We start from the raw sequence: 24,034 nt of genomic DNA, 5'->3' as shown, positions 1-24,034 counted from the left end.
AGTGCATCTAACTTCTAGCACTATTAAAGCTACAGAAAGGAGAGGTGAGCTGTACACACACTTAAATTGTACTTTTATTTTAAAAAGTAGATCTCCACTCAGTGTGAATCGTTGGTTGTCTTTATGTGCCCTGCGATTGGCTGGCGACCAGTCCAGGGTGTACCCCGCCTCTCTCCCGAAGTCAGCTGGGATAGGCTCCAGCATACCCCCCGCGACCCTAGTGAGGATAGGCGGCATAGAAAATGGATGGATGGATCTCCACTCAAACAGTGTGGTCATTGTCTCTGTGATATTTTGTGGTCATTCGTCATTAATTCGAGGCATCATGTCTGAATTGAACCAAGAGTTTAAAGGGAATTTTTGACATGAGGTTGTATGACATCCCCACCAACATTGTACTACATCAACAGTGACTTACCCCCCAATTGCTCACGTGAGTCCAGTTCTGGTCGGATTTCCGTGACGAGCAATGTAGTTCCTCTTAGTTGCTGGAACACTTAAGTGAAGAGTTTGGCTTCTCAAAGCAATATGCGTTCAAAAGAGTAATACATTTGCATCATAAAAAGCCTACTCGAAAAAAATCAGACACAAAATCGCTGTGTCCCTGCGCGCTGTCGCCTCTCCATTCTTGTGTATGTGACGAAGACGCTCGCATCCTCTTCCTCTTCCTAACCCTAACCCTACGAAAATAAGATGGCCGTGGCGCTCCGTTGCGGAAGAAGATGCAAACGTCTTCATCACGTATACAAGCGACTGTGCAATGAATTAACACGCATTTTTGTGATGCCAAACTAAGCAGAAATACGTTCCTCGTCACGGAAATTCGACTAGAACTGGATTCGCAGGACCAATTGGAGGGGTAAGTCACTGTTGATGTAGTACACGACCGGTGGGAATGTCATACCACACAAAAAATCCGAGCTATCCTTGAAGCAAATATTCTCAATAGTACGTTACAAGGCCGTGCTGAACCTAAAGTCGTCTATCGAACGGTTCGATACAAATATGCATACTGTTACAGCCCTAATAAATATATATTGTATTGTACATCAATTATGGTGTAAACAATCATTTATCCCAGCATTCCAATGCCAGACTGTATGGAACTTTCACTTTTAACCACAACTGTGCAACACAATGGTTGCAAGTCTCATCAAGCTTAAATAGTGAAAAAATGCCTTGATTTGCATCTGATTGCTTCACTTCTCGTATTGGTGTATGTTGTTGGGGTGTGATGAGAATGACCTTTAATCGATGCAGTTGAATTGATTGTGGGGTTTTCTGGAGGGTTAAATTGGTTTGGGTTTGGAGTGTTGAAAAGTAGAATATTTCTTTTGGGCTCTCTCGTGTGGTAAGATTGGTGAACCGCTGGTCAATCTTTGTGGTTCTGGTTGGAAAGCTGTGATGCTTCCAAATGGGCATTAAGAACTGATGTGCTGTGGCTGTTTTATCAGGACTCCAACAAGATAACCATGAGAAACCCGGGGCGGCTGGTAAGATAAAAGGGATGATGAAGTTTAAGATCCATTGGGTCTGTCTTATTCACACTTCTTTTTTTAATAGCTGGCAGCAGACTTGACACATACTTAAGGTTTGAGTCCGACTGAAATTTTGTAATTGTACTCTTTTTTTTGTTTTGTTTTGTTTTCAGCCCAAAGACTTGAAAGACTGAGGAAGGAGCGTCAAAATCAAATCAAATGTAAAAATATTCAATGGAAAGAAAGGTCATCTTCCCAGTCAGGTACTGTTCAACTTTCCATTTACGACCGGTTCTCAAGTGTTCGCTTTTTATTGTATTTTTATTTGTATTATTTGTACTTAAAAGTTTACATACGTGATGTAAAAACACAAAAAATGTTTTCACCCGTATCTGAATCTAGGTGAGTTAGGATTATTAAAATTATTTCTATTTGCTAAATGCTGCAATTACAAAAGAATATTTGAGTTTTTAAATTACTTTTTCAGTCGACGGAAGTCAAAAGTTTAAATGCATTTCCTTACTATTTGGTAGCATTGCCTTTAAACTGTATGACTTCGGAGAAGTGTTTTGGGTATCCTTCCACAAGTTTCTCACAACAGTTTGCTGGAATTCTGTCCCACTCATCCTGACAGAACTGGTGTAGCTCAGTCAGGCTTGGAGGCCTTCTTGCTCGCACACGGCTCTTCAAATTTCTATGGGATTGAGATCCGGGTTTTTGTGATGTCCGCTCCACTTGGTTGTCCATAAGCCACTTCATTCCTCGTTTATCACGGTTAATTGGTTCTAGACTCGACCACGATAAGTGAATTTCCATCAAGTGGTATTCAGTATTAATAAATGGAATATTTTTGTAGTTATGGCATAGAAAACCTGTTTATGATCTTCGGTTATAATACGGTTTTTAACATGATGAGAGCCCTCTAGACATTAAACAACACCCATATAGTCACCTACCTAATATAGTAGATATAATCAGAGAACATTTCACATATTCAACATAAATAAGATAACACGTTAGGAGTTCCTTGTTTTTGTTTTTTTTGGACACCGTACTTCCTGCGGTGGCTGTTGTCTCATCAATGTATTGTAATGGCTGCTTTAAAAGGCTTTACAGTTGTATTCCCCAATATAGCAGCTGTAATAAGAGTAAATAAGCAATTTAAGATGTAATTAAAACTCCTGTGTGTCGCAGTAGATGTGTTCCCTGGTGGACCTTAATGGCGGGCGGACAGATCTGTGCAGGACAGGAAGTGACGTCAGAGGTTCAGATTTCACTTTCAGCTTGTCGTGGGTTATTGCCCCAACAGTAGCCCGGATTGCTGTTATGATTATTATGTTATTATTGTTGGGCCTGTTGGGAGATAATTTAAACATTTCTGGCGATCACGTCTGCCTATTGTCTCACCGAACACTGACACCAATGTAGAACGCTACATTCACAATTCCAGTGCTTTTTCTGCCTTTTATTTGTATTTTAGTTCATTTAGGGGCTACATGGAGAAAGTGGCTCAAACAAACCAGGCTTTGTGCTCAAGATGCAACTCGACAAAACCTAACATCCGCAGTCAGACTTAATTGGTCCCGCGGCGGTGGTTATCAACTTACTTGGGGTACTCACGGGTACTCACGTAAGGACTGCGGTGACTATGTTTGCTAATGTTGGCCTAATTATTAATATTCATATTGCATTTTATTCCTAGTGCTCGTGTGAGCATACCTAGAGTATTCCCTCGTCTGAAAATCTCTCGCTTTTAGATGGATAGTATAATCAGGGAATGCTCTTTTATTATTTTATTTTATTTTTTTCTCCATGTCCCCTCGAGGTCCTCAATAAATGGTGACGCCATCTTTTAATTAGTTAAACAGTGAAACAGAGGCACTTTCATGGCTGATTTGAAGCCGAAAGCCTGGACATAACCTGGTCCCGACCAATTATGAGTTTAGCCTAAGTTACCATGGCGATACAGCTGCTTTAAAAGAGAGCTACCTTCGATGAAAACACGCATGTCCGGCTTTCAACTAAACACAGCTCCTTAACCCACTAATCTCGCTTGCAGAATCCCCCCTTAGTTGGGTTAATTCGCCATTTTTATGATTGAAAATGCTTAATTTAACTTAATTTGCTTAAATATGCTGGTTTTTTTAACTAATAGGCCGTATCACCACGAATCAGCGCTCATTTATGAATTATTTTGTGAAAAACCGTGATAGACTGAGGCCACAATGTTCGAACCGCAATGGAGCGAGGGACGACTGTATTTTAGCAGTGTGCTCAGGGTCATGGTCCATTTTGAAGACGCATTTGCAACCAAGCTTTAACTTCTTGGCTGATGGCTTGAGACGTTGCTTCAATATTTCCACATACTGTTCTTTTTCATGATGCCATCTATTTTATCGCATGCAGCAAATCCTCCTGCAGCAAAACGGCCCCACAACATGATGCTGCCACTCCCATACTTCACAGTTAGGATGATGGTCTCAGGGGTACAAGCTTCCCTCTTTTTCATCGAAATGTAACAATGGTCATTACTGTATGGCTAAACAGTTCCGCTTGACTTTCATCCAGACTACAGGCTATGTGTCCAAACATTAGGGCCTTTTCCCCTGTGTGTGTGTTTGCAAACTGTAATCTGTCTTTTTTTATTTTGCTTTTGGATTAAAGTCTTCTTGGTAGTGTGGCCTTTTAACCCTTGTGTGTACAAGACGAGTTTGATGGCGGATAATGACACTCTTACCAGCTTCAGCCATCATCTCCACAAAGTCTTTAGCTTTTGGTTCTGGGGTTGACTGCCACATTTCGGACCAAAATACTGTATGTTCATCCTTGGGACAACCCATCCCCTTCCTGAGCATGATAGCTGGACATTCCCATGTTGTTTTTGCTTGCGGATACCTTTTTTAAACAGGTGAACGGGCACCTTCAAGCATCTGGAAATTGCACCTTGTGACTTTTTTTTCTCTGATATCTTGGCTGATTTCTTCAGATTTTCCCAGAATGTCAAACAAGGAAACTGTGTTTTTGAGGACTGCCTTAAAATATGCCTCCAACTGACTCAACTGTCGTCAGATAACCTATCAGAAGCTTCCAAAGTCATGTCATCATCATGTGGGCTTTCCCACATTGTTTAAAGACATAGTCATCTTTGTGCATGTAAACTTTTGACTTTGAAGAAAGTCATAAAAAAAACCTCTTAACATATTATCTCTCACACTTGCAGCATTTAGCAAATATAAATACTTTTGGTAATCCTAACTGACCTAAAACAGGAAAAGTGTAGTATGATTTAATTTCACTTAATGAGAGAAATAAATGTATTTTTTTACAGTGTATGTAAACTTCTGGTTTTAATTGTACAGCACCGTTTGGAGGATGTCCAATGTGTGTTCTTGATACAATACAACATACAGTATATGTACAGTATGTAAAGAAATAGCAAACACTTGTGGACGTAGTGTAAGTGAAAGGGATAGTTGTGATTTTTTGACATGACATGTATGACATTGAGCAGTGTAGTTCATCAGCAGTGACATACCCCCCGCCCAATTTCTCCTGTGAGGCCGGTGATGAGGAACGTACTTCCTGCAGTCATACCGTCTTCATCTGCGCGTGTAAACACTGTGGAACACAGTGCGCACACACGACGAGAGAGAAAGTAACGCAGAGCGATTTGTGAGGTCTGATTTTTTTATTTTATTTTTTTTTTTTTGAGGAGGCATTTTTGTGATGCAAATGTATTACTCTTTTGAAGGAGACGGGACGAAGTGGGGGGGGGGGGGGTAAGTGACTGTTGATGCACTACACTGCTGATGGGGATGTCATACAACGTCATGTCAAAAAATCTGAACTATCCCTTTAAGTCTTTTGAGCAATTGCGGTTTGTCCACTTGTAAATGAAAGCTGAAAACAGTCAGGTCGCATGTGTTGTATTGTACTGTATGATGTACATACAGTACGAACCAGACACAACACCTGATGAACATGTTTTGGATGCTTTTACTTTTTTACTTTTACTTATGATTGCTGCCAACGTCCAGCAATTTACCCTGTTTCATTGAAATTGAATCCTAGTAAATGTATTATCATTTTCAAACTGCACGTTCGATGTTCCTTTGTGACCAGTGCACAACCCTTGCATGTTAATCCATTTGAAGCCGTGTGTTGTAGGCGCTGTAGTTCATGCATTTGTAAACCGTATTTGTGAAAAATGAGCCTTTCATTTTTTTATATCGTATTTTTTGTATTTACTCCAACTACTGAAACAGGGGTTGTGCTTATTCAGTGTCACTCCACTTTCGGATCTTAAGGAGGTTCTAAGTAGAGCTTCAAAATGCAAAGACAAGAATTGAACAGCCTACTTGACTTTAATGCTCACTCAATTTTTTTTTTTGCCTCACTCCCATTTCTTCTTTTTGCATTTTGAAGCTCTGCTTAGACTCTCCTTAAGATCCAACAGTGCAAAATGAAAATTCTTGCAATTTTTCGAGTGGTCTTAAGATTTTGATCAGGAGTGTGTGTTCTAACAGTGTTCATGTTTTTCTTTTGCTTTCGGTTAAGTGGAGGATTTGGCGTCTTTTTTTGAAAAACGAGATTTTAAAGACAGACAGCGGTCAACATGTGTAAAATCCACACTTTCACTTCGACTGGAGCAGTGTCCCCAGCAGCTTAACAACCCTTTCAATGAATACTCCAAATTTGATGGCAAGGTGAGTTCTCTGGTCATCCAACTGTCCTAGATGGGAACTTGACACCATGATGTGTTGATTTAAACACTTCTTGGACATTTTATATTTTCAATCAGGCTTTTAGTGAAGCACCAGACTTTTCCACGAATATGACCGAAAAAAAATCAACTAAGGTGTTAAATTGGAGTCTGTACAATAATGGGACAGAATTTGTCTTGTATTGTAGATAAGCGTGAGCACTCGTTAGATGTATTGTGATGAAGATGTAAATCATTCTGAATTGATATTTTTAAAATGTCCATCGATTTATTAAATAACATAATGCTTGCGCAAAATAAAGTTGTGACGTGGTGTAAAGTGCGGCACGCGCGGGGCAAATGCTGGTGTGAGAAAATGGCATACCTGGCTCAATACCATGTCATACCATGCACCTTAATACCAATATAATTTATGAAAATGCCATATAGTGACATTCACAACATAGTGGAATCTTGGTTAGCGTTGTTTCCGTTCCAGAAGGAACCCGAAATGTACTCAAACCAAATCAATTTTTCCCATAAGAAATAGCCTAAATCCAATTAATCTGTTCCAGAAAGCCAAAAATGTTAACACGAAACACATTGTTATATTTGAACAATTATACATGGATAAAAAAAATCAAAATGCATATAAATGATGAATGAAAGTGATAAATGAACATTTAAGGTTACTTATACCTTCATTGAAGACGTGATTGTTGCCAATACAGGATTTGGCAGCTACTATTAGTTGAAAAAATACATATTTTACGAAATGTTACGTATTCTTGGCTTAAATTCAGCATTTTCCAGCATAAGAATGCTCTAAATGAACTAAAATACAAATACACTTTAAGTCAATACAAGACATTGATGAACTGTAGCCTCACTGTCACTCGTAACACGCACCAGACTTGATCGCCAACGACAGGCTTTTATTGCCGGTTTGAATGATCTCACAAAAGGCACAATAATAACATCATAAGAAAAATCATCATCGTCATAATCACAATAACATGAACTACTGTTGTGGCCGTACTTACTCCAGCTAAAACTCAACTCTGAATCCACTTCCTGTCCACACGGCTGGAAGACATTTATTGAAAAAAAAACACGAGCATGAGTCTTATTTATGTCTTAAATGGCTTATTTTCTCTTATTATATCTACTGTATTGTGTAATGGGAGTGTAAAGGTGACTATAGGGGTGTTATATCATGTCTTGAGGGCTCTAATAATGTTAAAAACTGTATGTAGAAGGTCATAAACAGGTTTTCTATGCTCTCACTCTGAAAATATTTGATTTATAAATAAGAACGATAAGCAGCATAGAAGATGGATGGATGGAATCCTACTTTGCGTAAATTCACTTACCGTGGTCGGGTCTGGAATCAATAAACGAAAAACTAAACTGGATGGATCAGTTTTTCTAAGACGAGGGCAGACAAATTGAATGGCCAGCCCTCTGCTCTTATCCTCCTCCAACCCTTCTGTATGAGCTACATGACAAAAACAAATGCTTCATTCTATAATTTACTTACATGATACTAGGGCTGCAGACACCTGAGTTTGGCTGGCGACCAGTCCAGGGTGTACCCCGCCTCTCTCCCCAAGTCAGCCGGGATAGGCTCCAGCATACCCCCCGCGACCCTAGTGAGGAAAAGTGGCGTAGAAAAAGTGGCTGAAATCAGAGGATATTTACATGTGAAAATCAAATGATTAATCAAATACTAAAACAGTTGTTGATTATTTGGATAATTGATGGAACATTAGTTTGATGTTGCAGCTGTAATGATACATATCTATTTACTGCGTCTGGAATAAGCGTGGAATTTTTAAATGTCAAATCCGTAGGAACCCTGCTCTGCTTTCTTTTGACCATGGCTGCAAAATAACGCAAAATGGAGCGAAAAGGAAGTTGAAAATGCCATCATTTTGATAAAGAAGGTGAGAGAAACCATTGAATTTAAGAAATAACTCATGGCATAACCACCGGCGTCCGTGTTGATTGTGGTGTAACTGTTAACTACAGACTCAACCGCTGATATCAACAGGCGATGAAGCTAATTTGTTATGTTATGTATTAGCAACCTGCTAACAAGCACGTTTTGTGATTAAGAACAGCTGGACTCACTCAGTATGTTAGTGACGCACCATACTGTATGCTCACCAGAAAATGTACGCAAACCGAGGCAAAAATTTGACGTAAATTTGCGACGCTAACCAAAAAACACGCTAACCGAGGTTCCACTTTATAATGAGAGGCACCGTACTTCCGTCACATAAGTTACCACTACACAGTCATGGAAAAAGTTATTAGACCACCCTTGTTTCTTCAGTTTCTTGTTCATTTTAATGCCTGATACAACTAAAGGTACCTTTGTTTGGACAAATATAACAATGACAACAAAAATAGCTCATAAGAGTTACATTTTTTGGCAGTACAATGCTATAGCTATTCATGGAAGAACTTAAGTGATTTTGGTTATCAAGAAAACCATGGAAGTTGTTAGAAATCAGCTCTTAAATTAAACTCTTATGAGCTATATTTGTTATCATCATTATACTTGTCCGAACACATTTTTAGTTGTATCAGGCATTAAAATGGATCAATAAACTGAAGAAACAAGGGTGGTCTAATACGTTTTTCCATGACTGTAAGTGTTGTTGACGACTGCCGGCTTTTCCCGTCATGGGTCACCACAGAGAGTCAATCACATGACTTGTCTGGCTTAGTTTTTATGTTGAGTGCCCTTCCTGATGCAACCCTTGCATTTATCTGGAAATCTTCAGTGGCTGGGAGTTGAGGCCCTGGCCAGGAATCGAACCTGCGCCATCTGCACAGAATACAACAGCATATACTGTAGCATTACAACACCACGGCAGTACCACCGCTACAGGTGGAAATATAAAATGTCCAACTAGTCTCACTACTGAAGCACTTCAAGCAAGTGAAATGCATGTTATACAGAACCAACATGTGTGTGACAAAAAGTGCTGATAATTAGAGTGTTTTTTCTGCTCCCTACTGTTTTTCCACTTGCTGTAGGGCCACATTGGCACAACTGCTACAAAAAAAATAGACGTCTACCTCTCGATGCAGATGGCTCAGGAAAAAGTTCATCCCATGACTGTGGTAACGATTGCCAACGCCCGGGTTCATGATCTCATTGGGCTTATCTGTTGGCAATACACAAGTGAGGGGCGAGAACCCAAACTTAAGTAAGTACAAACATTTCAGCAATTTTTCACTAAATGTAAAAAGTTTGTTTGCATGACTGCTCATCTACTCTGTCCTCAGTGAGAACGTGAATGCATATTGCCTCCATATTGCGGAAGATGATGGTGAGGTGGATACAGACTTCCCTCCTCTGGACTCCAATGAGCCAATCCACAAGTTTGGTTTCAGTACTCTGGCATTGGTGGAGAAGTACTCCTCACCTGGGATTGGTTCTAGACAATCACTGTTTGTCAGAATGTAAGAATAAAAAAAAAATAAGTTAACATTTTGTACAAACCCAGTCAACATTGTAAATGATAGAAGTACTTTTTTTAGGTAGTTATTTATCAAAGAGTACGTTTACATGCAATCAAATAACCCCATCATAACCGGAATATTAGCAATAACCCGGTTGTGCACGGCCATGTAAACACCAATAACCCTTTTGAAAAACCGGAATATACCCATATTCCGTTTTTTAAAAACCCGAATATCTCCAGTTTACTCCTTTTCTAAAGGCCCTGTCCCACTTTGACGATTTAGCCAGCGTACGCCAACATATGAAAAATTTGGCCAATACGCTGGCGTACATCGAATAAGTTAAGGGTAAGTTTTGTATAAGTTAACAGCACGCTGAAGCACGCCGGCATACGTCATAGTACGTCCAAGTTGTCCAAAAATGTTGTGTATGCACAAAACCTTTCGATGTATGTCAACGTATGATTCATACGTCCGGCATTCGCAGACAATAAGTTCCGCGATCGTTGACGCCCGTTCACACACGTTATTTTGTAAGTTACGCACAAGTTGGAAGAGGGTTACAACCTGCGTCATCTCCATCAGAGTGAGAGTGGGAGGGGGAGGCTGTGGGTGGTGATGGATCTCTCTGTCACATCAAGTGGCAGCCTTTTTATAGGCTACGGCACGTCATCGTCGGCCATACGCTGCCGTGCGGTTTGCATAAGTTAGACTGGTGTTGGGCATAAGTTGTGAACGCCGGCGACACGCTACGCATTCGTTAGTATAAGTTGTCTATAAGTTATAGAAACGTTCTATATAAGTTACTGAGACGTCATGTATACGTCGAACTCATTATGAATACACTATGTATACGCCCAAAATTGAAAAAAACATCCACAGTTCAACGTATGCCATCGAAATGATCACGTCGGGCATGCGCTGCCTAAGTCGTCAAGGTGTGACAGGGCCCTAACCCGAATATTGGACCATGTATACGGGATATCCCAATTGAAAGGAACATTAATTTGTGTTCTGCGCATGTTCTTTTTGAAAGGAATCGTGTGTCTTTGGCAGGAACTACTTGTAAACATGGCAACACGCAAAACCCCACACTTTTGGAGCGAGGAGGAAACAAGCCACTTTGTTAGTGTGGTGAAAGACAGGAACATTGTCTTTTATAGACGGTAGAAAGCTATCAAAAGGTGAGCAAAAAGTGATGCGAAGCAGGGTTTGTACGAACGCATCTTCCTCCAAAGTGTCCAGGGGGCCTCTGGTGCAGGCCCCATTTGCTATTTCTTCACGTTCTTGCCTTCCATTAGTGAAGAAAGTGAGACAGAATAGTACTGGTGGTGGTTCAAGAAGCGGAAGTGGCGCATTGCGTCATTTTTCGTGCTTTGACATGTTGTCCGTGCGTTTTTTGTGTGTTTTTTTTCACGTCACGCATGTTAACGGGTTATCCTGAATATTTCAGGAACCGGAATATTGACCTTAACCTGAATATTGACTGCATGTAAACGTAGTGAGTGATCAACATTAAGTATTTTGTGGCAATGGATGTAAACCAAGCTTCAAAAAGTGATGCAAATATAGCCTACAACACAGTCGCAGTTGTATCACAGTCACGTACCCCTTCAGACATTTGTCTTAAAAACCAAAAAAACTTTTTTAAAACCTTCACTAACTTGAAATATTGAACATGATTAATTTGTTTTATAATAAGTAATTCTGGATTTAAAAATAGTTTATTTTGCATGGTCAAATTTTGATAAAAGTTTTACACAAATAGACAAGTAATCATTCTACATATGGTTTATTTCAGCCTGATGTTGGGATCCTTCCGTTTGAAGGGGTTGAACTTGAATTTCAATTTGGTCCACTCGCGATGGCTATATTTGAAGTCTGCATGTTAATTTGATACCAAATTGAAAGGGAAAGTTGAACAAACATGATAAGGCAGTATCCAAAGCACAAAAATACACACAACCAGCGATAAAGCCTTATTTTGGGGGAATCCCCACTCTCTCGTCCAGACACATCAACAGGTTTTCCCAGTGCGGAGATTGGAACACCATTATAAATGAAATCTCACTCTCAATGCACAGCATAATCATCTAACTTACTTAATTGTTCATATAACGCGCACAGACTGTCTGCGCTGTGAGGCGTTCAGGCGCACTCGTAATTGTGAGTGTTAGTTGCTAATTGTTTTTCATGTTTATTCACATAGCCCTATGATATTCAAAATATCTGTCCTAATGACAAGGCGGGAAATGTACAGAAATATCTTTCATAGCCTTTCATCTTCCTGTCCTTTTCAGAAATGCTGCTCAGGGGTTTTCCTTAATCCCAGTGGACAGTCTGAAAGTGACCATGAAGGAAATTCTTCAGAAAGCTCTAAAAAAGAGAAAAGGCTCGCAGAAAGGATCAGGTAATTCCACATGGTATTTGTTTATTTCATATTCTGCCTGCACACAGGTAGTGCTAAAAGTATGCCATGTAAAACCTTTATGACACCAGTAGTGAAGTATTTTATTAGGGATTTATTCATTTAAAATATTCATATAGTTTCATATACAGTATATAGTGTGTGTGTGTGTATATACTGTGTATGTATGTACTGTGTATATATATGCATGTGTATATATACAGTATATCTATACATCACAACAACATCTTTATTATGTGTGGTCTAAATGAACAGAAAGACAAAGAAAAACAGTAAGTGGATATTGTGATCACTGACTATCGTAACTCGTAGTCCCAGAAAATCCATCTTCACTCAAAACACTGAAGTCAACTTAAAAAAATTCTGAGATGTCTCTGAACGCAGCCCATCATGGCTCATAACAACTCGGTTAAAGTGTGATTCAAATGTTCTGCTACTATTAAAGAGACTGGTGTTTTAGATCTTCAGACATGTGTACTTTCTTTTAGCGTGATTTACATTTTCAGTTCATTTGAAGCTGTTAATAGATGCAAATATATAAATTGCGTCCTGTCATTTATCTTTGTTTAAAAAAAATCCAGTAAAAGGGAATATTTGACACCAGTTGCAAATGGTGAACAATCCTGATTAATTTGTAAACTGTGATTAATATGATTTAAAATTTGTAATCATTTGACGGCCCTAATTTTTTTTAACCCATTATTTTTGTTTGCCAATCTTTTTTTTTTTTTTCAATTTTTTTTTTGATTGCACAAAACACACAAATTTCTGTCTCCTGTTTGTTTTGAAATGTTTTTTTTTATGTTTGAGTAAAATGATCATAGAGTTGGCGATTAGGAGCCAATAAACGAGACGGTAGATACAGTACTTCAGTGGCTTGTGTAGTCTAGTTGCACACCTTAAGTCATGCACGCAGTGACTTCCTGTTCAGGGCAGAGTAAACTTCAAAATAGGGCTCGATCAATTAATCAACTAATTTGGCAGTTAGAGAATAATTGGTAATCGGCCAAAATGTGGCCAATTGATGCCGATGTTAGCGCTTATTTTTCACTAATAAAATGCGGTCAATGGGGCTGGGTAAAAACGATTGAATTGATTATGGATCGATTTTATTGAAATTTGGCAATGGTGATTCTTAGTGCATGAGATCTATTCCTAGAGGTGGACGAGCTAGCCGCTACTAATGCCTACTAAAGACATTAGCATAGCAGTGAAGCTAACAAGCTACCAGCATGTAGAGTGTACTAATTCTAGACTTGATTGCAGAAAAAGGAGGAGAAAGTATGTCGGCTGTTTATTGTCATTTTTAATGGTATCGGTAGTGGTTTAGTTTATATACTGTAGTACATGCTTAAAGTTACACAACCATTCCATACCTAATACATTGGTGTGTAACGATTTGATTCGTATTACGATTCGTGGTTGCCGATACGATTCAAGAACGATATTGGTTCATTTAGAACAATACGATTTGAAATGATTCAGTAACCTTAAATCGATTCAGTAACTTTTTAGCCAAAAATTCGACAAATGTGACTGTGAAATACTGTAAATACCTGGATACTGGACAGTGCAGGCAAAGTTTCCTAGATTCCTGTTGTTTTTTGTTGTTAGTAATGCTGACATATTTAAGAATAAATGATCAATGAGTACAAAAAAATTGCAATTAAAAATGCAATAAAAAATCAAGATGAACAGAGGGTGGTATAGCTTGCCATAATGAATGATTTACTTTAAATAGGGCAATCCAAACCTGCACTTTGCACCCAAGGGTGAGGGACATTATGCAAGTTCCTCAGCAAATGAATGTGGTATGCTATCTAAGTGTTGAAACTTTCTCACATGTTCTTGGGCCAATGTTTTTTTTGTGCTGATAATCCTGACCAGATCAGTCATTTGAAAGAACGGTGCAGCAACTAGCAAGTAATGTGGCCTTCTTGTACCTTTTGCCACTTAGAGGGTCGGGATGGGTCCTCCATCTTGATGACGCGCTTAACAGACACTGAACAGGATACCGTGGTGTGGTGTGGTGGGTTTAAATCCAATGCTTTATTTCCTAGTATCGATTCAATCGATTGATTACTTTTTTAAACGATGTTCGATCGATATATGCCGTCCGGAATGAAACACAAGGCTAACAGATCAATGTAGTTGGATCGTAGGAATATAAATCGATGCATCAATGTCGGGAATGAATCGTTACACCCCTACTAATATAACATTTGCATTTGAAAACAAGGGGAATTCTTCAGAAAATGAGGAGAAATAAGGGAAATGTTGGTCTTCCACTACATAACCCTCAAACCCATGCAATATCTTGATCAAGACTTATCATTAGAACACTTACTACAATCGCCAACATAAACATGACAGCACAACATGTACAGTAGTAGTTGTTTATGCTCCACTTGTGCAGTAGTTGCCCTGTGTAGAGTATGTATCTTACCTGTTGTAACAGTCACTGACAGGTTTTCACCCTAACCAGCAAGCTACTTTACTCTCAAAGTTCACTGTCATCCTAAAATAGGGCCGATGTATCGTCTGGAGAAGCAAACAGACCCAAATATTGCAGTAGACCTTGATTCCACACTTGAAAGTCAGATCACCCTGGAATTTTGCCTGGTCAGAGAAAACAGTAAGTGATTCCAGCATATCCATTGTTATTGTGTGCTCTATACCACTTGATAGTAATAATACACAAATAAAACTGTTGGTTTTATTTTCAGGTTCCAGGGGTGAGGAGAGCTCAGAGGAGGATCTCCCCATTGACATCACCACCGTCCAGGATATGCTGAGCAGCCACCACTATAAGTCCTTCAAGATTAGTATGATTCATAAGCTGCGTTTCACGACAGATGTTCAGCTCGGTAGGAACTGCTTACCGGTGGCTGACCTGTACTGCTGTATCCGTATTTCAACACACCTTTACTTTTCCTCTGCAGTACAATTACTTTTGTGGCAGTAGCGCTAAGACAATTTACACCAATGACAAAAATTGACACAATGGACACCAATTTTGTGTTTTGCCCTGAGTGATTTCTTGAATTCAGGAGTGTTTCTCACCTCAAGTCTCTGCTTTTCTTTTGATTACGGCTGAAAAATAAGCCAAAATGAAACCACAGAAAGTTTGCAAGTACCAGCATTTTGACTAAGTTGAGAAACACTTGAAATCAAGAAATAACTCGAAGCAAAACACGAAGTTGGTGTCCGTGTTGATGTCGATTGTGTCTTTGGCAACAATCACGTCTTCGGTGAAGTTGAAAATAACCTTAAATGTTCATTTATCTGTTTTATTCCTCACTTATATGCATTTAGAATTATTTTCTGCACGTAAAACTATAATCTTCAAACTATAAACGTGTTTTACATTAACATTTTTGAGACTTAACTGTGTTAGTTAGCAAAGAACCATGTGTTAGCACGCTGCTAACAAGGATGTTTGGTGCTTAATAGTACATTAAGAACACAGTTGGACTCACACAGTATATTAATAACACAACATGACATGTGCCACATTGTAAACAAACCATAAAATGTTCGCAAACAGAGCCAAAAGATGTTAACCGAATAACACCTTAACTGGGGTATATGCTAACCGAGGTTCCACTATAGAATAGATGGATTACGTACATACAACTTCAGTGGATGGGCTTGGGCAGGCGTATCTTGGACCTTACTTACTTGGTTGGACACTTCAGTTGAAGTATAAATGTACTGTATGTTTATTCATGAACTAAAGACTGACTGACATCTTTATTTTCAGGAATTTCAGGAGAAAAAGTGGAGATCGATCCTGTGACCAATCAGAAGGCTAGCACTAAGTTCTGGATTCGTCAGAAACCCATTTCTATCGATTCAGACCACCTGTGTGCCTGTGACCTTGTTGAGGAAAGAAGCCCGAGTAAGTGTAATGTTGTAGTGACTACGTTGCAAATAGATTTGTGAATTTTACAAACCAAATTCTAAATATGGCGAAAAAAATAGTCAGACTGGAAGGCTGTGGTCGCCAGCCAATGGCAGGGCACATATAGACAAACAACCATTCACACTCACATTCATACCTATGGACAATTTAGAGTCGCCAATTAACCTAACATGAGGTATCTTATTAGCTATTACACTAATTTGATTTGTCACCTATAAAACAAAGCTATTCTGTCTTATATCTTACATTGGATTGGTTGTAGTGTTTTTAATGCACAAAATAGATCTAAAGTTTTCAAAATTTCAGAAATCAGTAAAGCTGTTGATACAAAAGCTAAGTAAGCAGTTTTCTGTTAAGCATTGTGTTCTTTGACTGTGCTGAAAATGAATCCAACTGTGACATTAAAACTGATGTAATTTACCAAACCGCCATAATGGAATACCATTACACCCAGTTATCTAAATCTTGAAAAAAATATGTGCTGAAGGTTCCAAAATGTGTTAACCTGGCAAAGCCAAGGCCTTTTAACATAACACTGCATGCAAGTGACTGTTTGGCAGCATAGAAGGATTCGTTGGATAGTTTTTATTGGTTTGACCCAGGATAGTACCAGTGAAGATTTAAGAAGGAACATTTCTGAACTGCAGATTCTAAGATCATCCGTTCAAACGATTGTACGTAAGTGCAAGTCATTTGGATACGTCAGCACTTGGCCAAGGCCTGGGAGAAAACCCATACGGTCGCCCTCAAATGAAAGGAAATTGGTTAGGATGTTGATGCCGAAACCTCACAAACACACAAAACATGTTTTACTCAAGCCCAACGATTCACAAACAAATTCACTGTGGTTTGCAAATGCGAAACATCATTCACAAACAAACGCATTTTCTTTTGCAAATAAGAAAAGTACATATCAAACAAACACATCCTGCTTCAGAAACGAATACAGCAAGTATGTTACAGGAACATATTTCAAAAAGTACCCTTCAAGCACAAGCTCAAATCTTTCAACTGCAAAAAATATCATTCAAGTACCAAAAAATACAAATTAAAAGTGCAAAAAACAATTCTACAATTCCAACTCGCACATGACTTTTGGTACTAATTTTCCACCATGCAAATGCTTTCAGATGCACACAGTGGCAAAATATACTACCAGAAAGCTTTAGAACACTCCAATTCTTGCCATTTTTGTAGCAACCAATTACTTTCTCTAGTACAATGCTGTTCAACCGATGTTCACAAGGGTATAGTAGCACTGTGTGTTCCGAACACTGCTTTTATGCAGACAGAGGAGGCAGTAAGTACTCCAGAACTTGGAACACGAGCAGGAATTAGTGGCACCAACTGCCAAGGCTTCATCAACCTCCATTTCTGCAAAACAGCTTTAAATTGTTGACCCTTTTTGTGTAATTCTGAAATACACATTATTAGAGACCAGCCTGCAGGGACCGTCTACAAATATCTACACAGAAAAGAAACCCTTCTGTCAAGTGTAGTGCGTCTAGAGCAATTAGTTTGGGAGAAGGTGCTTTTATATTTATTAGGGCTGTCAAATGATTACAGATTTTAATCAGATTAATCAGTTTTCAAATGAATTAATCATGATTAATCACCATTTGCAACTATGTCTGAAATATGACCATTTTTACTGTATTTTATTGAAAGAAAGATAAAAGGGCAGAATTGTATATATTTGTGGGTATTAACAGCTACAAATTAACTGGAAATTGAAATACATTTTTTTTAAAGATACTACTCATGTCCAAAAAATGTATTTGTTATTAGTTTCTTTAATGTAGCAGAACATTTGAATCACACTTTAACCGTGTTCTTACGAGCGGTCAAACGCACCACGTCATTTAAGTTGGATTCATGTTTTGAGTTTAGTTTGTGGGATTTCCAAGCATACTTAAATGCAGCAAATTGTCCTTCTGTTAAGAGTTACAGAGTCAGTGATAAGAATATCCACTGGGTTTCTTTGTCTTTCTCCTTATTTAGACCAGACATACACGCATAATAAAGACTTTGTAGTGATGGTCGCACTGCTGTTGACGTGTTCAGGTCAGAATGAAGTTCTAAAAGAGCGTCAGGCTCTGTGAGAGCTACGCTGTGACTCCGTCTGTCATCATAACAGAGCGGTGTGGCTTGCTAGGATGCGTATGCAGTATTTACGCTAAAACATTTAACGTTATTAATGGAATAAATGAGTTACTGCCTAATATTTATTAATTTTTTTAAATTATTGAATGATATTACCAATAAAAATTCCCCAAAATGACGTAAAAAGGGTGTTGGTGCATTCATCAACAAAACAAAACTCCTCACTACAAAACTCCTCAGTAAATGTTGTTCACATGATGCACATCAAGGGCTGCGGTATCTTGAAAGACACTACACAAATCCAATCTATCATCATTTTTCTAGAGGTACTTTGAGCTAACGATGTCATTTATTTGTGTGTTACAGATCACGCCATATTTAAGATCACTTATCTGAGCAACCACGATTACAAACCTCTCTACTTTGAATCCGATTCTACTACAGTCAATGAAATAGTTCTAAAGGTGAGTGTTTATATTGTGTTGGATGAGAGAGTGCATCAACTTGTCTTCCAATTTGTCGTCCTCCGTCCTAGAGAAGACATAAAAAAATAACGTCAGACTAAATTGCAGTATTAGCAGTTGCAATTGAAGTACAAGGTCTCACAAAAGTGAGTCACATTTCGGTAACCATTTTATTATATCCTCCCAATCAAGCCTGGTGGCGGGAGTGCCATGCTCTCAGGTTGCTTGGCTGATGTGATTGATGTGATAATGTGCAGTGCACTGCACAAAGTGGATGAAAAGAGCTAAATGGCTAAAACTTTGTTATTGGAACATACCGGACGTTAATCCCAAGCAGACATCAACGCTGGTTTTGGGATGCAGGATCAATTTAAGCTTCTGGAATAGTCTTCCCAAAGCCCCACTTCAACCCCATGTTTGGACGATGTTGGAAGTAACTGAATTACGAACATACCGTAAATTCCGGACTATGAGCTGCTACTTTATTCACACTCTTTGAACCCTGCGGCTTAGACAGTTTATCATTTATGGCTGAGAACCACAGTTGCCATGATGCATCGCGTCCAGATTCTGGAACTAGTGAAGTGGACGCTAATATCACGTTATTAGGTCTTACTGTATATGGCGATCATGTTTTGATCTGACAAATCGTAAGTACGTTTGATCAAGTGTGGAATTACTAGAGCTTTGGACCGTGGCAAGTGTTGAAATCTGATGGAGAAAAGCGTCCTAGGTCTCCCTCATCGGTAGATTGCAAGGTTTATAGTGTGTCTTTCTGTGTAAATATCCCATGTGACAAGTGCGGTCTATAAAGTGCCCGACAAAAGTCTTGTCCTGTAACTTCACTTTTGGTGCTCATTTGAAATAAGACATAGTTTAAATGAAAGATCTACATTATGCTTATTATAGCAAAATGAAGTCTTGTATTATTCATTGAGTTCTATCATCTAATTGGGACAAAAAGGGCAGATTGTGCTTGGACAAAAGTCTTGTCGCATACCGAAATAAGGTACGATAGGAATGATATTTTCCTTTGAAGACACAAACATGCTGCAAAAGCATCGGAGCCTTGGTAAGAAGAGTTAATATTACAGTAGATCTGACTCCCATCCGTACGTCTCAGCCATGACTCCAATAACTAATTGATCAAATCCTCTGGAACGCAAAAGAAACATGAACATTCTTTGGTTTCATCTTCCAAGCTTCCTCCTCCATCTAACCCCAAACATGCGCACTTATGTTCATGTCCGGTGACTGGACCGGCCAATCCTGGAGCATTCTGACCTTCCTCATTATCGGGAACTCTGATGTGGAGGCTGAAGTGTGAGAAGGAGCGCCATCCCGCTGAAGTGATTTGACTGACTTCCGCTTCCTGTTTCCATGTATTAGCAAGCTACCAGGATGCTAACAAGGACGTTTTGCAATAACACAGATGCACTCACACAGCATCATCCGGGTCATTAGCGGTAGAAATACAGATATGAAGTGATATCTCATTTTTATCCCAGTATCAGCCGATATTATTGAACATCCCTACTCTTAAGAGAGGCTAATATTTGTAGTACTTTAATAGAGTTTTATTTTCAAGGCTTGGACATATTCTGTGTAATACATGGTAGACCATAGTTGTCAGTGATGATACCATGACTGTGATAAATCCACTGGCTGGTTTTCCGTATAATCCCCTAAGAGTAGAATCACCTACGAGGAGAAGACATCAGCTGCCTGAAATGTGTCCTCATTCTCGTCAGCCTTGGAGCAACTCTTCCCAAGCGGTGGTGAAATGAGCCTGAAGTCCACCTGGAAACGGTCGTCGTGGTGTCGCAGCTCGCAGAAGCGCTCAAGCTTCAACTCTCTCAGCTCTTGTCGGCCTCTGGGGATTTCATGAACCCACAGCCTCGTCTTTGTTGCCGCCGCACACCTCCTTGTTGCAATGTTTTTCTTTTCAAAGCTGGACGGATGCATCTTTCATCTCTTTGTGCTCTACCTAATCCTTTGGGCGTGGTCCCCACCACCACCACCACCACCACGCTTGTCTGCAAGACGTGCTTCTGTTGGTACTCGTGTTTCCAGCTTTTTAGACGACAATGCCTCACCTTTCAGTGGATAGTAAATCTATATTGCTATCCAATATGTACACTGATTACTCTTTAAGTGTGTCCTTTCTCTAGTTTTTCGCCTGTTTTGTGGTTGAATATGACCTATTATTAGTCAAAACATATGCATATATAAACATATTGTACGGATTCTTGCCCCAAATGAGGCATTTTCAATCATAAAAATGGATAAATGAATGAAAATACAAATATATAAAGCATAAAAAATAATAAAAACCTCTTTAAATTTATTCAAGTAATCCCACATTTCTTGCAGTTAATTGGCTGCAGACCCAACTGTGATAAGTGAATTTCCGCCAAGTCGGATTCTTTATGTATAAATGGAATGTTTTTGTAGTTGGGGCATAGAAAACCTGTTTATGACCTTCAAAATATGTTTTTTTTTAAACATTAGCAGAGCCCTCTTCACGTTAAATAACACCCCTATTGTGCCTGCTGTGAGATCATTCAAACCTGCAGTACCTGTCGCTCAAGTCTGACACCTGATTACTGACACCTAGTGACCAGTGTAGAATACTACATATCACACAATGTCTTCTGAATGCTTTTATATGTGTTTTACTTCATTTAGCCATTTTTATGCTTTAATACACTTAATTCAGGCAACAAATGCATACATTTTGCTTAAATATGCATATTTTTTCACTTTTTAAGCCATATTCAACCACGAAACAGCAGTACATATTTATTTTACTCTAAAAACGCGTTATAGTGAAGCCACAAAATTCAAAGTGTGAAGTGGCGAGTGATGACTGTTGAAGTAGTGTCTTTATACTGGGGCCACTAACCAATTTGCTGGCATAATTGTCGCATCTTCCCCTTACTAAGGGCGTGCGAGTGTAGGTGTATCCCGCCCTTTTTCGCACTGCTCGCACCGGGGCGTGAACACAGGACCTTCCTAATGGGAGGCGAGGGCGCTGACCACGCGACTAAACAGGCCGGATTGTCGGCAGCGTGTTCAGCGCGGGTCTTGAGGCAGAGGGAGTGAGGTTTACCAACGTACAGTCGCACAGGCTGGCATCCGTTACATAGGGAATCTGGTAGCAATCTCCCCCATTATTTCTTTTATTTTTATGTCCTTGGAATGACTGTGTTGTGTTGAAGTTATTCATTTTATGCAGTTAAAAATGACGGTCCAAACGCTTATTTGTCTCCAGGTCAACTACATCCTTGAGTCTCGTGCCAGCACCACACGGGCGGATTATTTTGCCCAAAAGCAGAGGAAGCTCAGCCGGCGAACAAGTTTCAGTTTCCAGAAGGACAAGAAGACTGGCCAGTAGACAAGCCAGAATCTATGCAGCTTCCAGTTTGTCTTGAAGTCTCCAAATCCACAGACACGCGAAGAAGCCTTGCAAATATTAGCCACTTGACAGTGACATCGGTGTGTTCAAACCTGGTGGGAGACTACCGATGGATTGTGGACGTTTTTGTCTTCATTCACATTCATATGTATTTTTTTTTCATGATACTCAACACATGTCCTTATTTTGGTTGGTTAGTGTGATTTATTTTGTACAGCAGGTGGCAGCAGACTGTGGAAATGTGTGGTTTAAGATGACAATGGAGGAAAAGTTCAATTAAAATAAATTTAAAGATTACATGCGTTAGAAATATGTATTGCAGAGTCACGAGGGCGGGCCAACTAGGCACAGTGTTGACGTCATGGAGAAGGAAGTAGTAATTTAGGTTAGGAAACTGCATTTGGCTGAGACCAATCACTTGCTCCACCAGCAACAATGACAAACAAATTAAAAAAAACATGAAGAAAGTGGGCGACGAGGATTATTAAAGTGACTTTCCTTTGTGTGTTGATGAATATCCAATCAGCATCATCGAGGCCAATGTGTGTGCGTGTGTGGCACGCACGTGAACGTAACAGGAATACACCGAACACATGCTAGAAATAAAAACACACAACTCAAGAGACGTACATATCAGACGTATTGCAACGAAATATGAACCGTAACTTGTGACCGAACACAGATTAGCTGAAAGTGCGTGCAATGCAGCAGGGGTGTACAAAGTGAGTCTGGGGCTGCTTTTTTATTGGTCCACTTCACACTGGAAAAATATCACAAGAAAACGTAAAGAAAAGAACCCAGCAAAAATGTAAAAGTGCGTAGTAATTTTACAAGAATGAAGTCAAAATGTTGTCAAAAAGTTGTAAACTAACTAGAAAAACTTTTAGAAGAATAATGAAAAAATGATCTTTAGTAGCATCAAGTTGAAATATGAAACTTTTTTAAAAGTTGTAATATGAAAAACAAACAACGAATAAAGTTGTCATTTTTGGAAAATGTACGAAAATGAAGTGAAAATTTTATGGTGAAAAAAGCCATAGCTATGAGAAGAAAATTTACAAGAAGAAAGTTGAAATTGTTGGAAAATTAAAAAAAAAAAAATACACAGAATTAGAAAAATTTTACACTAATTTTTGTAGAATAAAGTCAAAATATTATGAGAAAAAATTGTATTTTGATGACAATAAACTCTTATTTTTATGAAGAAAAATGTCATTTTAGTTGCAAAGAGTTGAAATATTAAAGAAAAAATATGTTTTTTAAAAAGTCATATCAGAAGCAAAAAATTAAGTTGTAATTTTTGGAAAATTAGGTTGGGGTGAAAAGTTATAATATGCGAATAAAGTCATAATATTCCAAAAAGAAAATGTACAAATATTATTTAAAGATAAAGTTGAAATAATTGGAAACTTTACAACGACAGAAAAAATGAGGAAAAAAAGAGCAGAGTTCATACTAATAATAAGCTTTTTCACCGATATCACAAAGCTGAGATACATTTAAAAAGAAATACCGACAGCGGTGTGAAAAGGTGTTTGCCCCCTTCCTGATTTCTTACTTTTTTTTTGCATGTTTGTCACGTTCAAATGTTTCACGTCATCAAATAAATTTAAATATTAGTCAATGACACACACACACACAACTGAACACAAAATGCAGATTTTAAATGAAAGTTTTTATTATTAAGGGAGAAAAAAAATCCAAACCTACATCCCCCATTAAAACATAACTGGACTGAAAAAGGTTATAAAGCCATTTCTAAAGTTTTGGGACTCCAGCAAACCACAGTGAGAGCCATTATTCACAAATGGCAAAAACATGGAACAGTGGCGAACCTTCCCAGGAGTGGCGAGCCCACTAAAATTACCCCCAAGAGCGCAGCGACGACTCATCCAAGAGGTCACAAAAGACCCCACAACAACATCCAAAGAACTGCAAGCCTCCCTTGCCTCAGTTAAGGTCAGTGTTCATGACTCCACCATAAGAAAGACACTGGGCAAAAACGGCCTGCATGCCAGAGTTCCAAGACCAAAACCACC

The 24,034-nt window shown here is 38.9% G+C and overlaps 1 protein-coding gene across 3 annotated transcripts in view; it reads left to right on the top strand.

Moving 5' to 3' along the window:
* mapkap1 (MAPK associated protein 1) overlaps positions 1-22,292 on the top strand; it is a 28,502-nt gene extending 6,210 nt beyond the window's left edge. For all 3 annotated transcript variants that reach the window (XM_054756309.1, XM_054756308.1, XM_054756307.1), the window contains exons 3-12: positions 1,652-1,741; positions 6,036-6,184; positions 9,229-9,401; positions 9,481-9,657; positions 11,958-12,067; positions 14,613-14,720; positions 14,812-14,952; positions 15,849-15,986; positions 18,480-18,577; positions 21,852-22,292. In XM_054756309.1, the coding sequence (XP_054612284.1) occupies positions 1,652-1,741; positions 6,036-6,184; positions 9,229-9,401; positions 9,481-9,657; positions 11,958-12,067; positions 14,613-14,720; positions 14,812-14,952; positions 15,849-15,986; positions 18,480-18,577; positions 21,852-21,974 (1,307 nt within the window). In that variant the 3' untranslated portion in view covers positions 21,975-22,292. The remainder of the gene's footprint in view (positions 1-1,651; positions 1,742-6,035; positions 6,185-9,228; positions 9,402-9,480; positions 9,658-11,957; positions 12,068-14,612; positions 14,721-14,811; positions 14,953-15,848; positions 15,987-18,479; positions 18,578-21,851) is intronic.
* The last annotated feature ends 1,742 nt before the right edge of the window (positions 22,293-24,034 follow it).

This window comes from Dunckerocampus dactyliophorus, chromosome 17 (assembly GCF_027744805.1).
Source record: "Dunckerocampus dactyliophorus isolate RoL2022-P2 chromosome 17, RoL_Ddac_1.1, whole genome shotgun sequence".
Classification (NCBI taxonomy): Eukaryota; Metazoa; Chordata; class Actinopteri; order Syngnathiformes; family Syngnathidae; genus Dunckerocampus; species Dunckerocampus dactyliophorus.
The sequence above is the reverse complement of the archived record's forward strand: the minus strand, read 5'-3'. Positions and strand labels throughout refer to the sequence as shown.